This window comes from Leptodactylus fuscus, chromosome 5 (assembly GCF_031893055.1).
Source record: "Leptodactylus fuscus isolate aLepFus1 chromosome 5, aLepFus1.hap2, whole genome shotgun sequence".
Lineage (NCBI taxonomy): Eukaryota > Metazoa > Chordata > Amphibia > Anura > Leptodactylidae > Leptodactylus > Leptodactylus fuscus.
In genome coordinates this window covers 187710555-187726895 of record NC_134269.1, presented here as the reverse complement: position 1 = coordinate 187726895, position 16341 = coordinate 187710555, and the positions used below count along the sequence as shown (strand labels likewise).

Sequence of the window (16341 nt, the reverse complement as noted above, 5' to 3'; positions counted from 1 at the left end):
GAGATGATAGATAGATAGATAGATAGATAGATAGGAGATAGATAGATAGATAGATAGATAGATAGATAGATAGATAGGAGATAGAGAGAGAGATAGATAGATAGATAGATAGATAGATAGATAGATAGATAGGAGATAGATAGAGAGATAGATAGATAGATAGATAGATAGATAGATAGATAGATAGATAGATAGGAGATAGATAGATAGATAGATAGATAGATAGATAGATAGATAGATAGGAGATAGATAGAGAGATAGATAGATAGATATGGATAGATAGATAGATAGATAGATAGATAGATAGATAGATAGATAGATAAATAGATACATAGATATTCAATACATAGAAAGATTAACTTGCCAGGGGTGGGGTGGGCAGGGACTGGGGTGTATACTGTATATTTCAGTATCTCATGACTCCTCAGCTTCTATGTGCCTTTCTGAAATCTGCAGCAACCCTTATGTCCTGATTATTAAATATCTTCTGTCCACCTAAGCATTGACTATGTGTCTGTGATTACTCGGGAGATCTATTAGAGCAGACACATACCAGTACATCTCTTTCTCTTAGATTCTTGGTAATGTGATTTTTTTCCCTTTATTGATTGACTCGCCATGGCATTTGACCTCGGTGGTGAGCGGTGGGTGAACATCCCTCCATGCAGGTTCATTATTGCTCCTCAGGATGCTTTTTGAAGATTATATTTGAAAACATTACATGCATGAGATGGATTTGATGCCAATAATGACAAAAGCTTGACTTCTCTGACCTTTGGCAGGATGGTGTCTGGGGGGATATCATACAGTTTAATGGTCAGTCTTGCTCTAGGAACTGTATGTAGATGGCATGTCTAAGATGTTTTCATTGATTTCTGAAAGTTTTAGTCAAAAGTAATTGGTTATAGATCTCAATATGGCCCATTTGAGGGTATTGTACAATAGACCACAGGCTGTGAACACAACAATAATTCATTGACAAGTTGTCCAGAATAGAAAAACCTGTGATCAGATCCTGTATTAGAGAATTCTGAGTTTATATAGGGGATTGTCTATTCAAAGCCCTCATCTCTTGGCCAGAGTCAAGAGTGGTCACTAGAGATGGATGAACTTTACAAAACTTGTTTCATGAACATTTGCAAAGTTTGCCAACCAGTTTGAGCTGAACCGTAAGTGCTATTATTATATTCTGGGGTCTCTTCAGACCCCTGGAGAATAATAAGTGGAGGCCCAGGAGAGGGGCAGTAATATAAAAATCACTCATACTTACTCACCTTTTCTGGTTACCATCTGGTGTGCATTCCCCAATGTTTTCAGTCTCTTCTGTGATGTCACAGGCACATGGGGACCACTGGGACTTGTGGTGGGTCTTTAATGGTAACACGAGGTGCACCAACATCATGGCGCTCAAAGCGTTGTCACATCAGTTCACCCAATGTGAATACTGAGGTCCAAATACAGGCCTTAGTGGTCCCCCAGGGCCTGTGATGTCACTGAAGAGGCCCAAAGAGGACCAAAAACGCTGGGGAACATGTAAACGACACAGCAAGGGATCTTAGGAGAGATGAGAGAAGGTTAGTATCAGTGTCTTGTTAGTTTACTGCACCTTCCCTGGGCATCCGCTTATTACACTCTGGGGTCTGAAGAAACATTGGAGAAAAATAGTTGTTCATAAGTGGATAACCCCGATAATCTTGGGTGCAGCTGAATCTGAGATTTTTGGAAAATTCTTAACAAACACATTGAAGTTAGTGGAGTGGGGATGCACATGCTGCATCTACTGCTACATTGACAACAGGGATTCAACACCCCTATTCTTGGGATTGGTGGGGGTCTCTAGCAGTATCACCCACTATCGATCTGCAACTTATCCCCTATTAAGGGGATAAATAGGTTCCATGGTATAACCCTTCTAACAGAAGTCATGTGAGTGACCCATTGCATGGTGTATCCAAACCATGACTGGTGGACTCCATTGACTTATAATGGGGTGTGTTGGGGTTCTATCAAGGTTTGACAACAAGTATGGCTAATGTCAGACTCCAGACACTCTTATCCCATATGAGAACTGAGCCTGAGGAGCGTGTTGACGATAAGCTTTGTATTTTGGGACATCAAAAAGACAAGACCAGCTATGAAAATATTTTTTATTTATCTTACTCCTATTCTGAATGATGCCCTAAGTTAGAGGCCTAACTCCTGAGGCTGCACTACTGAGAGAGTCTAAGATGCTTTACTGCGATTGGGATTTCAAAAAATGCAACAATATCTATGGGAACTTTGCTACATTAGGAGCGTATGCATATAGGAAGATGAACATATAGTGTCCTACCGTACTAACATATCCAGTCAGGGATAATAATTATGGATGGTGAATTTTGGAAACCATTTTGCAGTCTATTATCAATCTTTACACAACGAGTGAGCCTCAGAGGGATCTCGTAATACCTTGGCACTCTCCCCAGTCGCTGGTGTCACCTGCTGTGTCCCTGTCCCCTGCTGCAGGCAGTCACCGGTGCCTGTGTCACACGCTCAGTGACTTCCTGACATATCACTGTAAAGGGGAGGTTACTGGACAGAGGAGCCGCTAATGGAATAGCATTGACAAAATCATTTTTGAGGGGTATTAAATGAAACGTAAAATAAAGCTAGAATAACTATATGGATTTTCTACTCAGCTTGTTTATGAACATTTATTGTCTGTAAATTACATAGTGCCAGGGCTGGAATCACAATGACAGTTTAATAGGAGTCTGCGGAATAGAGAATAAATTAATAAGTAACTATTTATTACCTGTGCCGTGTGACCGGCATCTAAATACCATTATCGGTATAGAATGGGACAGGACAGCTATTGCACCTACCAATATGGTGTATAGCAGAGCTCAATCAATTTTGTTATATGCGCTACATAAAATTGGCACTTTTTCTTCTATATGTGACACAAGTAGTCTGGTCCTAACCAAAACTGATGTGACTTCAGAGCAAAACTCATACTTCTGCCATCAGGCTCTCAATGTTTATCTATGGAACTCTGAACAAGGGTCTAGTAGAAATACTCTGAGAGCCGGAGTTCTGGTTCACTGAAAAGGACAGTGACCTCTGGCAACTCAGAAGCAAGGCACATGGGGCAAGTTAGGAACTATGTCTGTCGCATAAGGCAACAAGTTTTATCCTCACAACATCGATGCATCACCTCTGTCGAAATGAAGGGGACAATAAAAAGGTGGAGTGCTTCTTTAATTCTCAGGTGGCAGCTTATCTATCGGAGAAGTAAAGCATTGGACATATCAAAATGCAACATGATCATGATCACAGGGCTCAGCACTCCTCTGGGGCACGTGACTTCACCCAGGAGACTTGAAAAGGACCCTGAGGGTCCACAGAACACCACAAAGGAGCTTATGAGAGGTGAGGGAAGGGGGGTATCCCTGTTTATTATGTTTTCATACACCTCTGGGCCTTCACCTCTCTTCAGACCTTAGAGCACTCCGACTGTTGTAACACTACGACTCCCAGCATACATATTTGCTCTGCTGTTCTTGGAGCTCCCATGGAAGTGAAGACCATAATGGGAGTTGTAGTTTCACAGCAGCTGGAGTGCCGAAGGTTGCTGACCCCTGCCCTAGAGTATAATAGCACTTCCATTTTTTTGGTCCAGGCAGAAGAACCTCGTAAATATTCACAAAATGAACCAGGTTCCATCCATGTCTAGTTGTCACCCAGTATCTGTAACCCAAAAAGACCCAGATAAATCAGAAACAAGTCAATAAAACACTACAAATAGGTTAACAAAGGTATTTTATAAAAGTCACTTTCATAATATACTTTGGATTTTTTTTTTTTTTAGTTTCTTTAGTTTCTTGTGTGCACTTTTGGGGCATTGGAAATCTGTCGATCGTCTACGTACCTGCAGTCTACACTGATAGGAAGTCCTTGAAAGATAATACCATTAGAAGCTGATTATATCCATTGATCTCAGTGAATAACTACAGATCTAAATGGGATTTATGCTAGAAATGACTTCCAACTCCCAACAAAGGGCAAATTATGATTCAACACAACAGCGCACGTCCGGCCATTTACAGGAATGGCTCCATTAAACACACCTGGGATGACCTTTATCGTCATTATCGATAAGGAGCCAATATGTTCCACTTCACAGTACCAGGCTATTGAAAAAATGCAATACAAAGGCTCCATGCAAAGTAGCTAACATTTCCCAGTGAAGGAGGCCTGCTGTCTTATCGCCTGAAAATCCAAAGAAAGATGGGGCAATGTTAGATGTACAAAATCCTATAAAACATACTGGCATTAATGTCTTGTGTAATATTATAGACATATAAAGTAGTGGATCTCTTTGTAGGATCAAAGATTGGATGAATAGTAAGATAAACAGATTATATTGCATTTTAAAGGGGTTTTACGTACCCAAATGGATTGTTCATACTGAACAACCTCAATAAAAGGGTTGGCCCAAGTTCAATGTTATCCCCGAGCCATTGGACACGAAATAAAATGCTGATCAGTGGTGGTCCCACTAATGAGAATTGGGGTCCCCCTTCCCCCATCCAAATGGAGCAATAGCCTGAACATGTGCGCTTCCACTCTATTCATTCTCTATGGTACTGATGGAGATAGTACTGTACTTGGCTATATCTAGCAATCCCATAGTGTGCATGCTTGTCCTGCCACTCCATTCAGATTGAGGAATAGGACCCCCATTCTCATGATTGAGACCCCCACTGAGACCAGTCCCTTGTTGGGCTTGTGTCACGTGTCCTTCTTTTGATAAAAATGTGCTGGCAACGCCCCCTATATGTGATGTGACACATAACATAACATGTCCACACCACATAGGGACTAATATAAAGCAACCTGGAGCCTTTGCATCTGTTTCCACTGATCCCTGGACCATGAAAATGGCCATGTGAGTAGACTCATTGGGGCAGATTTATTATGCCTTGTACATCAGTTTTCTGAATGAGAAAAAAACAAAACTTTGGGGGAAAAAATGTGCCGCCCATGCCACTTTCCCTGATGATGCAGGAAATCAAGGTGCATGACCCAGCCTATGGTGCACCTCATCATATATGGGGCACATTTATGAAGACTGGTATTACTCGTCACACTAGTCTTCATCGCCCTGAAGGTGGCAGAGGATGCACGTCATACAGTCCTATGAAAAAGTTTGGGCACCCCTATTAATCTTAATCATTTTTTGTTCTAAATATTTTGGTGTTTGCAACAGCCATTTCAGTTTGATATATCTAATAACTGATGGTAATATTTCAGGATTGAAATGAGGTTTATTGTACTAACAGAAAATGTGCAATATGCATTAAACCAAAATTTGACCGGTGCAAAAGTATGGGCACCCTTATCATTTTATTGATTTGAATTCCCCTAACTACTTTTTACTGACTTACTGAAGCACAAAATTGGTTTTGTAACCTCAGTGAGCTTTGAACTTCATAGCCAGATGTATCCAATCATAAGAAAAGGTATTTAAGGTGGCCAATTGCATGTTGATCTCCTATTTGAATCTCCTCTGAAGAGTGGCATCATGGGCTACTCACAACAACTCTCAAATGATCTGAAAACAAAGATTGTTCAACATAGTTGTTCAGGGGAAGGATACAAAAAGTTGTCTCAGAGATTTAACCTGTCAGTTTCCACTGTGAGGAACATAGTAAGGAAATGGAAGACCACAAGGACAGTTCTTGTTAAGCCCAGAAGTGGCAGGCCAAGAAAAATATCAGAAAGGCAGAGAAGAAGAATGGTGAGAACAGTCAAGGACAATCCACAGACCACCTCCAAAGAGCTGCAGCATCATCTTGCTGCAGATGGTGTCACTGTGCATCGGTCAACTATACAGCGCACTTTGCACAAATAGAAGCTGTATGGGAGAGTGATGAGAAAGAAGCCGTTTCTGCACGTACGCCACAAATAGAGTTGCCTGAGGTATGAAAAAGCACATTTGGACAAGGCAGCTTTATTTTGGAAACAAAAATTGAGTTGTTTGGTTATAAAAAAAAGGCGTTATGCATGGCGTCCAAAAAGAAACAGCATTCCAAGAAAAACACATGCTACCCACTGTAAAATTTGGTGGAGGTTCCATCATGCTTTGGGGCTGTGTGGCCAATGCCGGCATCGGGAATCTTGTTAAAGTTGAGAGTCGCATGGATTCCACTCAGTATCAGCAGATTCTTGAGAATAATGTTCAAGAATCAGTGACGAAGTTGAAGTTACGCCGGGGATGGATATTTCAGCAAGACAATGATCCAAAACACCGCTCCAAATCCTCAGGCATTCATACAGAGGAACAATTACAATGTTCTGGAATGGCCATCCCAGTCCCCAGACCTGAATATCATTGAACATCTGTGGGATGATTTGAAGCGGGCTGTCCATGCTCGGCGACCATCTAACTTAACTGAACTTGAATTGTTTGTCCAAAATACCTTTATCCAGGATCCAGGAACTGATTAAAAGCTACAGGAAGCGACTAGAGGCTGTTATCTTTGCAAAAGGAGGATCTACTAAATATTAATGTCACTTTTCTGTTGAGGTGCCCATACTTTTGCACCGGTCAAATTTTGGTTTAATGCATATTGCACATTTTCTGTTAGTACAATAAACCTCATTTCAATCCTGAAATATTACTGTGTCCATCAGTTATTAGATATATCAAACTGAAATGGCTGTTATAAACACCAAAATATTTAGAACTAAAAATGATTAAGATTAATAGGGGTGCCCAAACTTTTTCATAGGACTGTATATTACAAGGCGAACAGCTCCTTATTGAAGTGCACCCTCTAGCAGACTGTGTGCTTGGGGGAAATTACCTCTATCATTTATGTGTGATTTCTGGTGTAAGTGATGATAAATGTGGTGGAGTCATTAGCCTTTCCCGGCACAATCTCATTCTGTTCCCTTTGTGGGAAAGTAGCAAAGTTGGCGCTGACACAAGATTTTGTGTAAAGATCGCAACAAACTGCAAAAAACTGGTGTACAAAGCGTAACAAATCTGCCCCAATGTGTTCCTGCTTTACAAATATTTGACTGGAATTGGATTCGATGAATTGGCCAATCTCCCAGAAATTGACTTTCAATGGGATTAAACAACTGATTTTCTTCCTCTGAGGGTCGATAGGTCCATATATTGGTGAGATTTCTATAGCTATGTAGAGTCCATGGCGTGACTAGTCATTGGCATCTCTGTGACCTCTTCTGTCATGAAAGTGTTAAGCTGTAAAACCAATGTGTAAAGGAGTCATGGCGCAGAGGATTTCCAATCTGTGGGAAAGAATGGAGACACTAGACACTTGTATAGTGTATACAATCCGATACACGGCAATGACAATCTATCTTCTATACAATTACCGTTATCTCAAAGTCAGTGAGGTTAAGAAAAGATACAAGTCCATCTCGTGAAAATGGGGGCAGCAGCAGGTGTGATCCTTATCATGTGTGGATAGAAAATCTGAGGGAAAAATAAATTCTCTTCATTAAGTCAATGCGCTAAGCGGGAAGTCAGAAATGAGCCGCGCGCAGAGAAACCGACAGACTGATTTTGACATTAGTCGATGTAGGTTTTACTCTGAAGACAGAGGAGGTCAAAGAGTGTATGAAAGCAAAGGACATAGATTGGGTTAACTCTAAAGTTACACAATGATACCACCAAAAATGGACGATTATAGAAGAAACATGTACATATTTTGCAAATATATACTACTTGATACAAAAAGTATGCAGAAAACTGAATAATATTTCATTACACAAAAATAAACTATATTTTTTTCTAAACCTGGAATATCCCTTTATTTCCAAAATCTTAAAAGGGACTATAAAAGTTATGTATAGGTCATCAATATCAGATCGGTAGGGTTCTGACTCTGACTGTTTGAAGTGCTGATGGAGCTTGGGCAATCACCACTTCCTCTTCACAGGCTAGTGACATCACAGCCATTGGTCACATGATCATGTTGCGGCTTAATCCAGTTCAGATGAATGGGACTGAACTGCAATACCTCGGTTGTTACGGTTGTCAGACCTCCATCAGTCTGATATTAATGACATGTTCTATGCTCATAGTGCAATATGCAAATGGACTCTTTGGAGCAACAAGGGAACAAGCGATTGTTAAAATAAAATTGCAATAAATTAATCCAATGTCATAATTTTTCTAAAAACATACATATTTTTATGACCACTTTTCCATCTAAAGCTAGGTTCACATTTGCACTGGGTTTTCATTCTTCTGGTCCATTGCAGGACCAAATGGGAAAATGGACTGCAAAAATAGAGAACACAGTCGGAGGAGGAACCCCATTGACTATAATGGGGACAGTCAGATGTCCATTTCTTCTAGATCAGGGGTGCCCAATACGTCAATCGTGATCTACCGGTCGATCGCGAAGGACGTATGGGTCGATCGCGGGATTGGTGTCTGCTTGTTGACATCACAGGCTGAGAATCATCTCCGGACACTGGCAGGCTGGGGCCTTGCACTCGTCCGCAGTCAAGGCTGCGGCGGCCCCACCTGCCAGTGTCCGGAGATGTTTCTCAGCCTGCTTTGTGAACAAGCAGACACCGGAGAGCTGTCTCCTGCTCTCACGCTCCGCCCCGCTCCGCCCATTGCCCGGCCCTGCCCCACCCCCGCCCACAAGAAGTGGGTAGTACATCTTATCCCTTGGTCAGTTTCTAAAGTAGCTCACATGCTCAAAAAGTGTGAGCACCCTGATCTAGATGAAATCACTGAATGGAAAAGTCAGGATTTTTCATCCATTGATTTCTGATGGATCTGCAGTGGATGGAAATTCAGCATAAGCTGCATGGTAGTACAGCTATGTGACTCAGAAGTTACCCTTGAGTTCTACCCTTAAGCAAGAGTGTTCTGCTTGATCATAGAGAGAACTGTGCTACTATACAGTTGCAGCTGCATGGTTCTCTGTGTTCGATCTGTGTTCAGCCTCTTGTTACAGTCACACTGAAGGCTGGTAGTAAGCACTGGATCCCAGGTACGTAGCAATAACCCTTCTACTGCCTCCACCATAGAAACTGAAATTTAACCATTTCACTTAGCATTGATTTAACCATAATAAATATAAAAGAACAGGGAACTTGTTCACATCATATCACATGTGCGCTATCTTTTGTACAGTTTGATAGAAACCCATTCTCAAGCCTGCTGTATATGTCTGTTTTCTTACAGGTGCAGAAGGAGCTGTATTCCCAGCATCGCTCGAAACACCCTATGTTAAGGCCGAACCATTCCACCATCTACGGTAAGACAAATATCAGTCACTGAATAATACCGCCATTATATCACCTGAAGTGATGTTGTATTGTAAATGTCCTGGAAACCTGATAGTTTTCTTATAAGGATTTATAAGGTGGCATCCATAGACCTCTGTAGGCTCATACTGTACCCGTGTGCCTGTAATTTTATATAAGGGGAGTTTTATGTTTTTTCTCTCTGCTGAAGGGGATTGTCCACTCATAAAAACAGATAGGAAAAGTTACCGGTAGCTTGGGTAAAATAAAAAGATGTTACCCATAGGAGTTTCACTTTTTGGCATTAGGTGTTAGTTTATTCCCCTGTCACCTGACAAGAACAAGGCTCTTGAGGACAGGGCAGAAGAAAGCAGCCCCTTACCTGTCATGTGACCCATACCCCAAAAACTGTCTTTCTCCACATCTTGAGGATAGCAACCCATGTGATGGGGTAACAAAGAGGAGCTTAAAATGTGAAATAAATTCTTCTTAGGGCTCGTTCACATCTGCGCCCGGTCTCCGTTCTGCAGGTTTCTGTTTCCTGCACAAAACAGAGGCAGGAGACGGAAACCTGTAGGACTCTTTCCTACCCATTCATTTGAATGGGTTTGAAAGCTGTCCGGCTGTGAGCGTTTTATGCTCTCCGCTGCGAAACCGTTTTTTTTAAATCGGACACAGAGTCGGACATGCAGTACTCTGTGTCCGGTTTTAAAAACCGGTTTTGCGGCGGAGAGCCTAAAACGCTCACCGCCACTCACGGCTGGACCCGGTCTGACAGCTCAGAACGGAGACCCGAACACTAGTGTGAACCTAGCGTTACTTTAACAATCCTTTTTTTGTGATTGGACACCCCTTTTAATATGGTGTAATATTAATAAAAATGACGACTTTTTACAGGGCCTTGAGAGAATAAAAAGTTGCTGCAGATGCTGACAGTCCTGCTATAGTGGCCAGCCTGAGGATAGCCTCACTTAAAGGGAGTGTACTACCAAAATCAATCATACCACCCCAGCCGCGCAGATAGATAGGTTAGGGTTAGCTGAGTGTTTTCTCCTTTTGACAAAAACGGTAGAATAGAAGCAGCGAGCAGTGCGTAGTGTATTATTATTTGTAAATGAGAATGTGAAAGATAAAACTGCATGGTTCCTAACCCTTTTAGCTTGTGTTTTACCCATATGTTTGGAGTATGATGTGCACTTGATAAAGAGGCAGTTCAAGTCCCCGACACGTGTTGTGTGTTATATTGGAGTTTGTCTGGAATAAAGAGTTTTGCTACAAACTTCTGGATCTGCACAGTCCTTCGTCCATTGGTCCGAATATTTGCATTTTCCCCTTTTGAATCAGTGTCTCAGTTCCCAAGATAAGGCTGTTTTGTAAATATACAAATGAGCTCTTTGGCGCCATGACGGTGAGGCCGCTTATCTCTTTTGAGCAATGGCTACATCCTTGTTGCTCCAAAGAACTTATTTGTATATCTTTATCTCGGTAACTTGAACACCAATTCACAAGGGGAAAATAGGGGTGACCCTAACCTATCTATCTGCAGGGCTGGGTTAATATGCTGGGTTCCGGTGACAGACTTCTTTTAAGCAGGGGTGTAACTATAGTGGAGCTGCACACAGGGAGGGGATGATAGAAACGTTGGCTGGTACCATCCATATTATCTATCAGCAAATATCTCCAGCCATTTATTATTGCCTTGTGGCTGTATATGGAGAGACATAACGTGTTGCTCCTCGGATCCCCCTCACCAGGAGCTCCCTTTGCTTCCTCTGCACAGTCCATGTTGTATATGAGAAAATATAGGATATTTCTGCAGACTGACCAGAGAATGGTTTTAGCTATTTTTTTACCCACTTTTTTCTTTGGCGGATTATTTTAGTCCCACTGCTCCCGGTCTTATTAATGGGCCGCTCATTTCCAGCAGGGCCCTATGTGTTCAGTAACCGCCTCTGACAGACATTTGGATCCTTATTACATTTTTCTGAGACCAATATTTCTGTAATACAGGGAGCTACTAGAGCGTCTCCTAGTGAAGTACTGTATGTGACTGGGATAGAAAATAAAGGCATCGCCTGTGCAAATATGCATACATGGAAAGTACTTGATACTGTAAGGAAATTTTATGTGAGGCACCAGTGCCCCCTAGTGGTGAAATACAAAAATCAAAGCCTGCACATGCTGCATGTATGTGTACTGTTTGGCGGTTAATATTAGTAATAGTTTAGGTCTACACAGCATATTAATATGCTCATAGGATAACACACAATACGACCCCAAGCGCTACCTATTCATTATGATGATATGATGTAATGTCCAGACATAAACGAAAATCCCAAATTGAGATGTTTGTATTGACTGATACAGGGAGAAAAAAATGAAAAAACGATATATCTACAATCTAACATGCTTAGACCAATTGTCTGCTGTCAGCATTTCTTCCCTATAACACACCCTACAAGCATACGATGAGAAGTCGTGGGTCTAGTATGAACGCACAGATTTGTAGGGATCCTACAGAATCTACTCTTTAAGTCTCTTTAGGTGTCTCAGTGACATCTTCTTGGCTTTTTGGTTGTCTCATAGCACCGTCATCCTGCTCTTCTAAGTACAATTGTATATCCAAGTGTAATGGAGCTTTCACCAAATATGACAGGATCTTCTATGAACTGATAGTCACCCCCAATTCAGTGTTGGGTTCACCATTCTATTCCATACAATACCCATACTAGCTGGGCCGCAAGTGAAGTCATCTCAGGTTACGCTGTGGCGAATCAGTGGCCTCAGTGGTTACATTTTAGGTGTCAGTGATGTATTAGCAGTGATGTCCCTGGTACCCCAACATGTAACCACAGTGACTGGCCACAGTGGTCACCCGAGCCATTCCAGCTAAGACAATTCAGGTACAGAATGGAACAGTGGACCCAATGCCGGTTCGGGGATAGGTGAGTATCACTTCTTTTTTTTAACTTTAGCCCTACTAGAGCCCCCCATGTTTTCTAGTTTGGATACCCTATTTACAATTATAGACGATTTGATAGGAATGGATGACTTATCATAAATGGGGATACCCAATTCCAACCCCCACCCCCCATCATCATCCAAGTGATAGAAGCTGCCACCAGATTTGACTGCCAATGGCTTCCTCTCCTGTCTTTATTGAAAACACATGCACACCCAGCTTAGTTGAACATGCATGTGTATTGAGGAGTTGAGTGGAATAGCTATGGACCATACAAGCTTGTTCGGCTGACAGCTATTGAAGGCACTTTTAGGCAAGCTAGATTTTTGGCTTTTGTTAGGGTGCATTCAGACTACGTAACGCCGGGCGTGTATGAGAGCCGTACACGCCGGCATTACGGCAGACTGCCGAACACTTCCCATTCACTTCAATGGGAGCGCTCGTAAACGCCGCTGTTACGAGCGCTCCCATTGAAGTGAATGGGAAGTGTTCGGCAGTCTGCCGTAATGCCGGCGTGTACGGCTCTCATACACGCCCGGCGTTACGTAGTCTGAATGCACCCTTAGTCTAATTTTTCTTCTCAACTTTATACGATCAAGGGAATTTAGGGGGAATTGCAAGTCATTTATATATTCTTGATAGATCAAATGTAAAAGTATATTCTAAAATTGTAAATGGTGGTAAACTGGTCAGGTTTGCGTTGTCAAATGTATGTGGAAGCCATATTATAGAGAAAAGAGGATGTATTACTACATAACTGGGAGAAGTCATGATACAATAAAGCCATAGCAGCCATATTGCTGCAGGGCTGCTTTAACCATAGGACAAACTGTGCACTAGGCCCTATGGCTGTGGGATCGAGCAAGGCAGTCCTGAAAAAACAAAAGCAAAAAACAATTATCTGCTCAAATGGATGCAAACTGAAGGTAAACTGATAGCAAAAGCGCTCAATGAAATGCAATGCATATCTGTTTAAAGGGAATCTGTCACATGGAAAATAAAGTCCAGTCTGTGGCAGCATGTTATAGAGCAGGGGGAGCTGAGCAGATTAATATATAGTTTTCCAGGAAAAGATTCAGTATAACCTGTCAATTATCCATGAAAATCTTTGTTCTTTCTATATGGAGAAGGCAAGGAGGCTGGTGTAAGAAAGTGACAGACAGAGTGCTGGAGTTGCAGTATATCAGCCCTAGGTTTCTGACCTATGTGTGGTCCAGGGCGGGTCAGGAGTAGGCCCCAGGTGGAGGTCCCATGCTTGTTACTGGCCCATAAAAGGCTGCAGAGCGTGCACTTCAGGGCAGATTCAGATAGTGAGAGGAAGCGTCTGGATCTGTCCTGATACTCTGAGTCTGGTGGGGAAGCATTGTCCTAATTTGTTTGTTTGTTTAGTTAATAGCTCGGACGAGCAGGATTTTTTTCATTTTTTCCCTAAATTTAAGGCTGTATTTTATTTTGCTCATTTTGTGCCTGGCATGAAGGTTTATTTATTTTCCTTTTTTTCTAAATAAACCTGTTTGCTGCATATTCCTTGTCCCTGTCTTTGACTGGCTGGGTCCACACCATTGCTTCTACCAAGCCACCTCCCCCATACTGGGTATAAAAAATAGCTATCAATCACAGATAGGACCGCCCACTCAATTTTTGAATTTTCCCCCTCAAAACTATATATCAATCTGCTCAGCTCCTCCTGCTCTATAACATGCTGCCCACAGATTGGACTTCCTTTTCCATGTAACAGGTTCCCTTTAAACAGAGCCTTACAAATGTGAACTGAGCCTAACATAGACAGCTGTAAAGTATACAGAGACTCAGTATAAAATGCAGAGAAATTCCCACTGACTTAATTCATGGCATCTACATTTCTATTGCCTATAAATAGATTAACATCACTTTCATAGCGTCGTCTTCTTCTGACCCTGCCCTGTAATTAATCTGATCTCAAAGATGGCCATTAAAAAGGATCACCCCGCTCCTAAGACGGCCACACCATTCAGTTATTCATGTCACTGCCTTCCATGTCCTCCGCGTAGATTGAAATGTTATCCAGTGATTTATTCTTTTTAATTAAGAGCTTTCACCATTTCATCTCGATGCCTACGCCGCTCCGCGCCTCCATTTCCGACTGGCAGATTGGAGGTTTGGTAATTATGTATTGTTAAGTGCTGGAAGATTCATTGCGTCAACTTAGAAGACTGAAAAGCCAATGGGACCGGCTGACCTGGTTCGTTCCACACAGCGGCTATTGGTCATATTGCCTTGGATTTACATCACATATGAAGACTACCATTTAACCTCGGGAAGTTTATTAATTTTCAGAAACAGAGAGCTAAATTTCATTGAAGCTTGTATTCTTAAAGTGGAGCTACAGGCCTATAATATTGATGATCTATACTATTGGATAGTTCATTGATCCCATTGGTCCGACCCCACCAATCAAACTGATTAAAGGGGCTGCAGCTATATGAAAGCAGGTACGGCATGGGGTAGTAGAAGGGCTAACATTAGCTTCTTATGTGTTTTAGGAAGAAGAGGGATTAAAAGATGGTTTAATATAGGAAAAAGAAGGGTTAAGTAGAAGTGGTTAGTAGTTTAAGGTAGTAAGGGTAAGTTCACACATAGTTTTTTTGGTGAGAAGTTTGAGGCCGTATCTGCCTCAAAATCCTAACCAAAAAGACAGCTCCTATTGAAATCAATGGGAGCCACTCAGGAGTTTTTTCTAGGAGCCGTCTCTTCCAGCTTCCGGAAAAAAGAAGTGAGATGCTCATTCTTCAGGCCGAGTCGCCTCGCGATTCGGCCTGAAGACACTCCCTCCTCCGGACTAGGCCCATTCATTGGGCCTAATCCGGAGCGGAGTCCACTGCTGGATGCCAGTGCAGTGTACCGGCTTTCAGTCGCAGCTACCCGGCTTCAGTCGCCGCTACCTCCGCCTCAGGTCCCGAATCGGAAAACCTCGTCTGAACTTATCCTTAAATGCTATCCTTGTAGTATACAACTATTTAAAGCATGTATAAAGACAATGGGGCAGATTCATCAAGACCAGTGTATAATACGGCACTCTTGACGATGCTTGCAATGGCAGCAGATTTACCTGATTCATGACGAGACAATGGCCTTGTCATGGATCAAGCACATTCTCCATCGGGCCAAGCATCTCTACAAAAGTCTACAATATTGTGACTTTTTTGATCCAAAAGAGTGGTGAAGATTCTCAGAGAATCTGGCCCATGGTGGCTCTCTAGAGACATGGCCTGTTCCTCCTGGAGTCCTTGTATCAAAGGTTGAGAAGAACCTAAGACCTAGCAAAGAATAGCTTAGAATAGTTAATGTCATCTTTCCTGGTGTTCTAAGGTAGTGAAATTTTTAATGTATGCTACCTAAGTGGTCTAGGGTACTGGAGGGGTTAGTGTCAGCTTCCTTGGTGGCCAAGGATGTTGTAGGGTGGGAATTATTATAGGGGGAACACAAAAAGAGGGTGGGAATTATTATAGGGGGAACACAAAAAGAGGGACATTATAATGTGGGGGCCACATTGAGGGAACATTATACTGTGTCGAGGCCAAAGTAAGGGGGATTATGGTGTGGGGACCATAAAGAGGGAGCATTATACTGTGTAGGGCCACAAAGGGGTATGGCACTGTATAGGAGCACTATGTAAGCATTATATCCTGTCAGGCCCTCTAAAGGGGCATTATACTGTGTGGCAGCACAAAGGAACTTGGTGAGGTCAAATGGGGCATGAGTGAGGTTAGAGGCATAGTTTGTTGAGGGCCACAATTTTTGTTACTCTTTTGGTGCTTTTAGGTAGGGGACTAGTTAATACATGTCTACTTGCAGGTGATGGGCCTTGTTTCTCAAGCTTTGGTATATTTACCCTAGGACCATGATGGCGAACCTATAGCGATTGCCCATATTGCTCACTAACCGGAAATCCGGTACAGGATTCATCGTTGATGAGTGATCGCTGCCTTAAGTTGTATGTGCAAATGCATATACAGCTGAAAGTTGTCAGTGTAGGGCGCAGATCACGTGACTGCGGCTTACAATGACTGCAGAGTTTGACCTCTGCCCCAACGCAGGCGCGATGAGTCATCAGCGCC

At 42.3% G+C, this 16341-nt stretch overlaps 1 protein-coding gene across 4 annotated transcripts in view; it reads left to right on the top strand.

The window, feature by feature from the left end:
* SGCD (sarcoglycan delta) overlaps window positions 1–16341 on the top strand; it is a 514319-nt gene that overhangs the window by 475099 nt on the left and 22879 nt on the right. For all 4 annotated transcript variants that reach the window (XM_075274918.1, XM_075274919.1, XM_075274920.1 and 1 more), the window contains one exon: window positions 9221–9293. In XM_075274918.1, the coding sequence (XP_075131019.1) occupies window positions 9221–9293 (73 nt within the window). The remainder of the gene's footprint in view (window positions 1–9220; window positions 9294–16341) is intronic.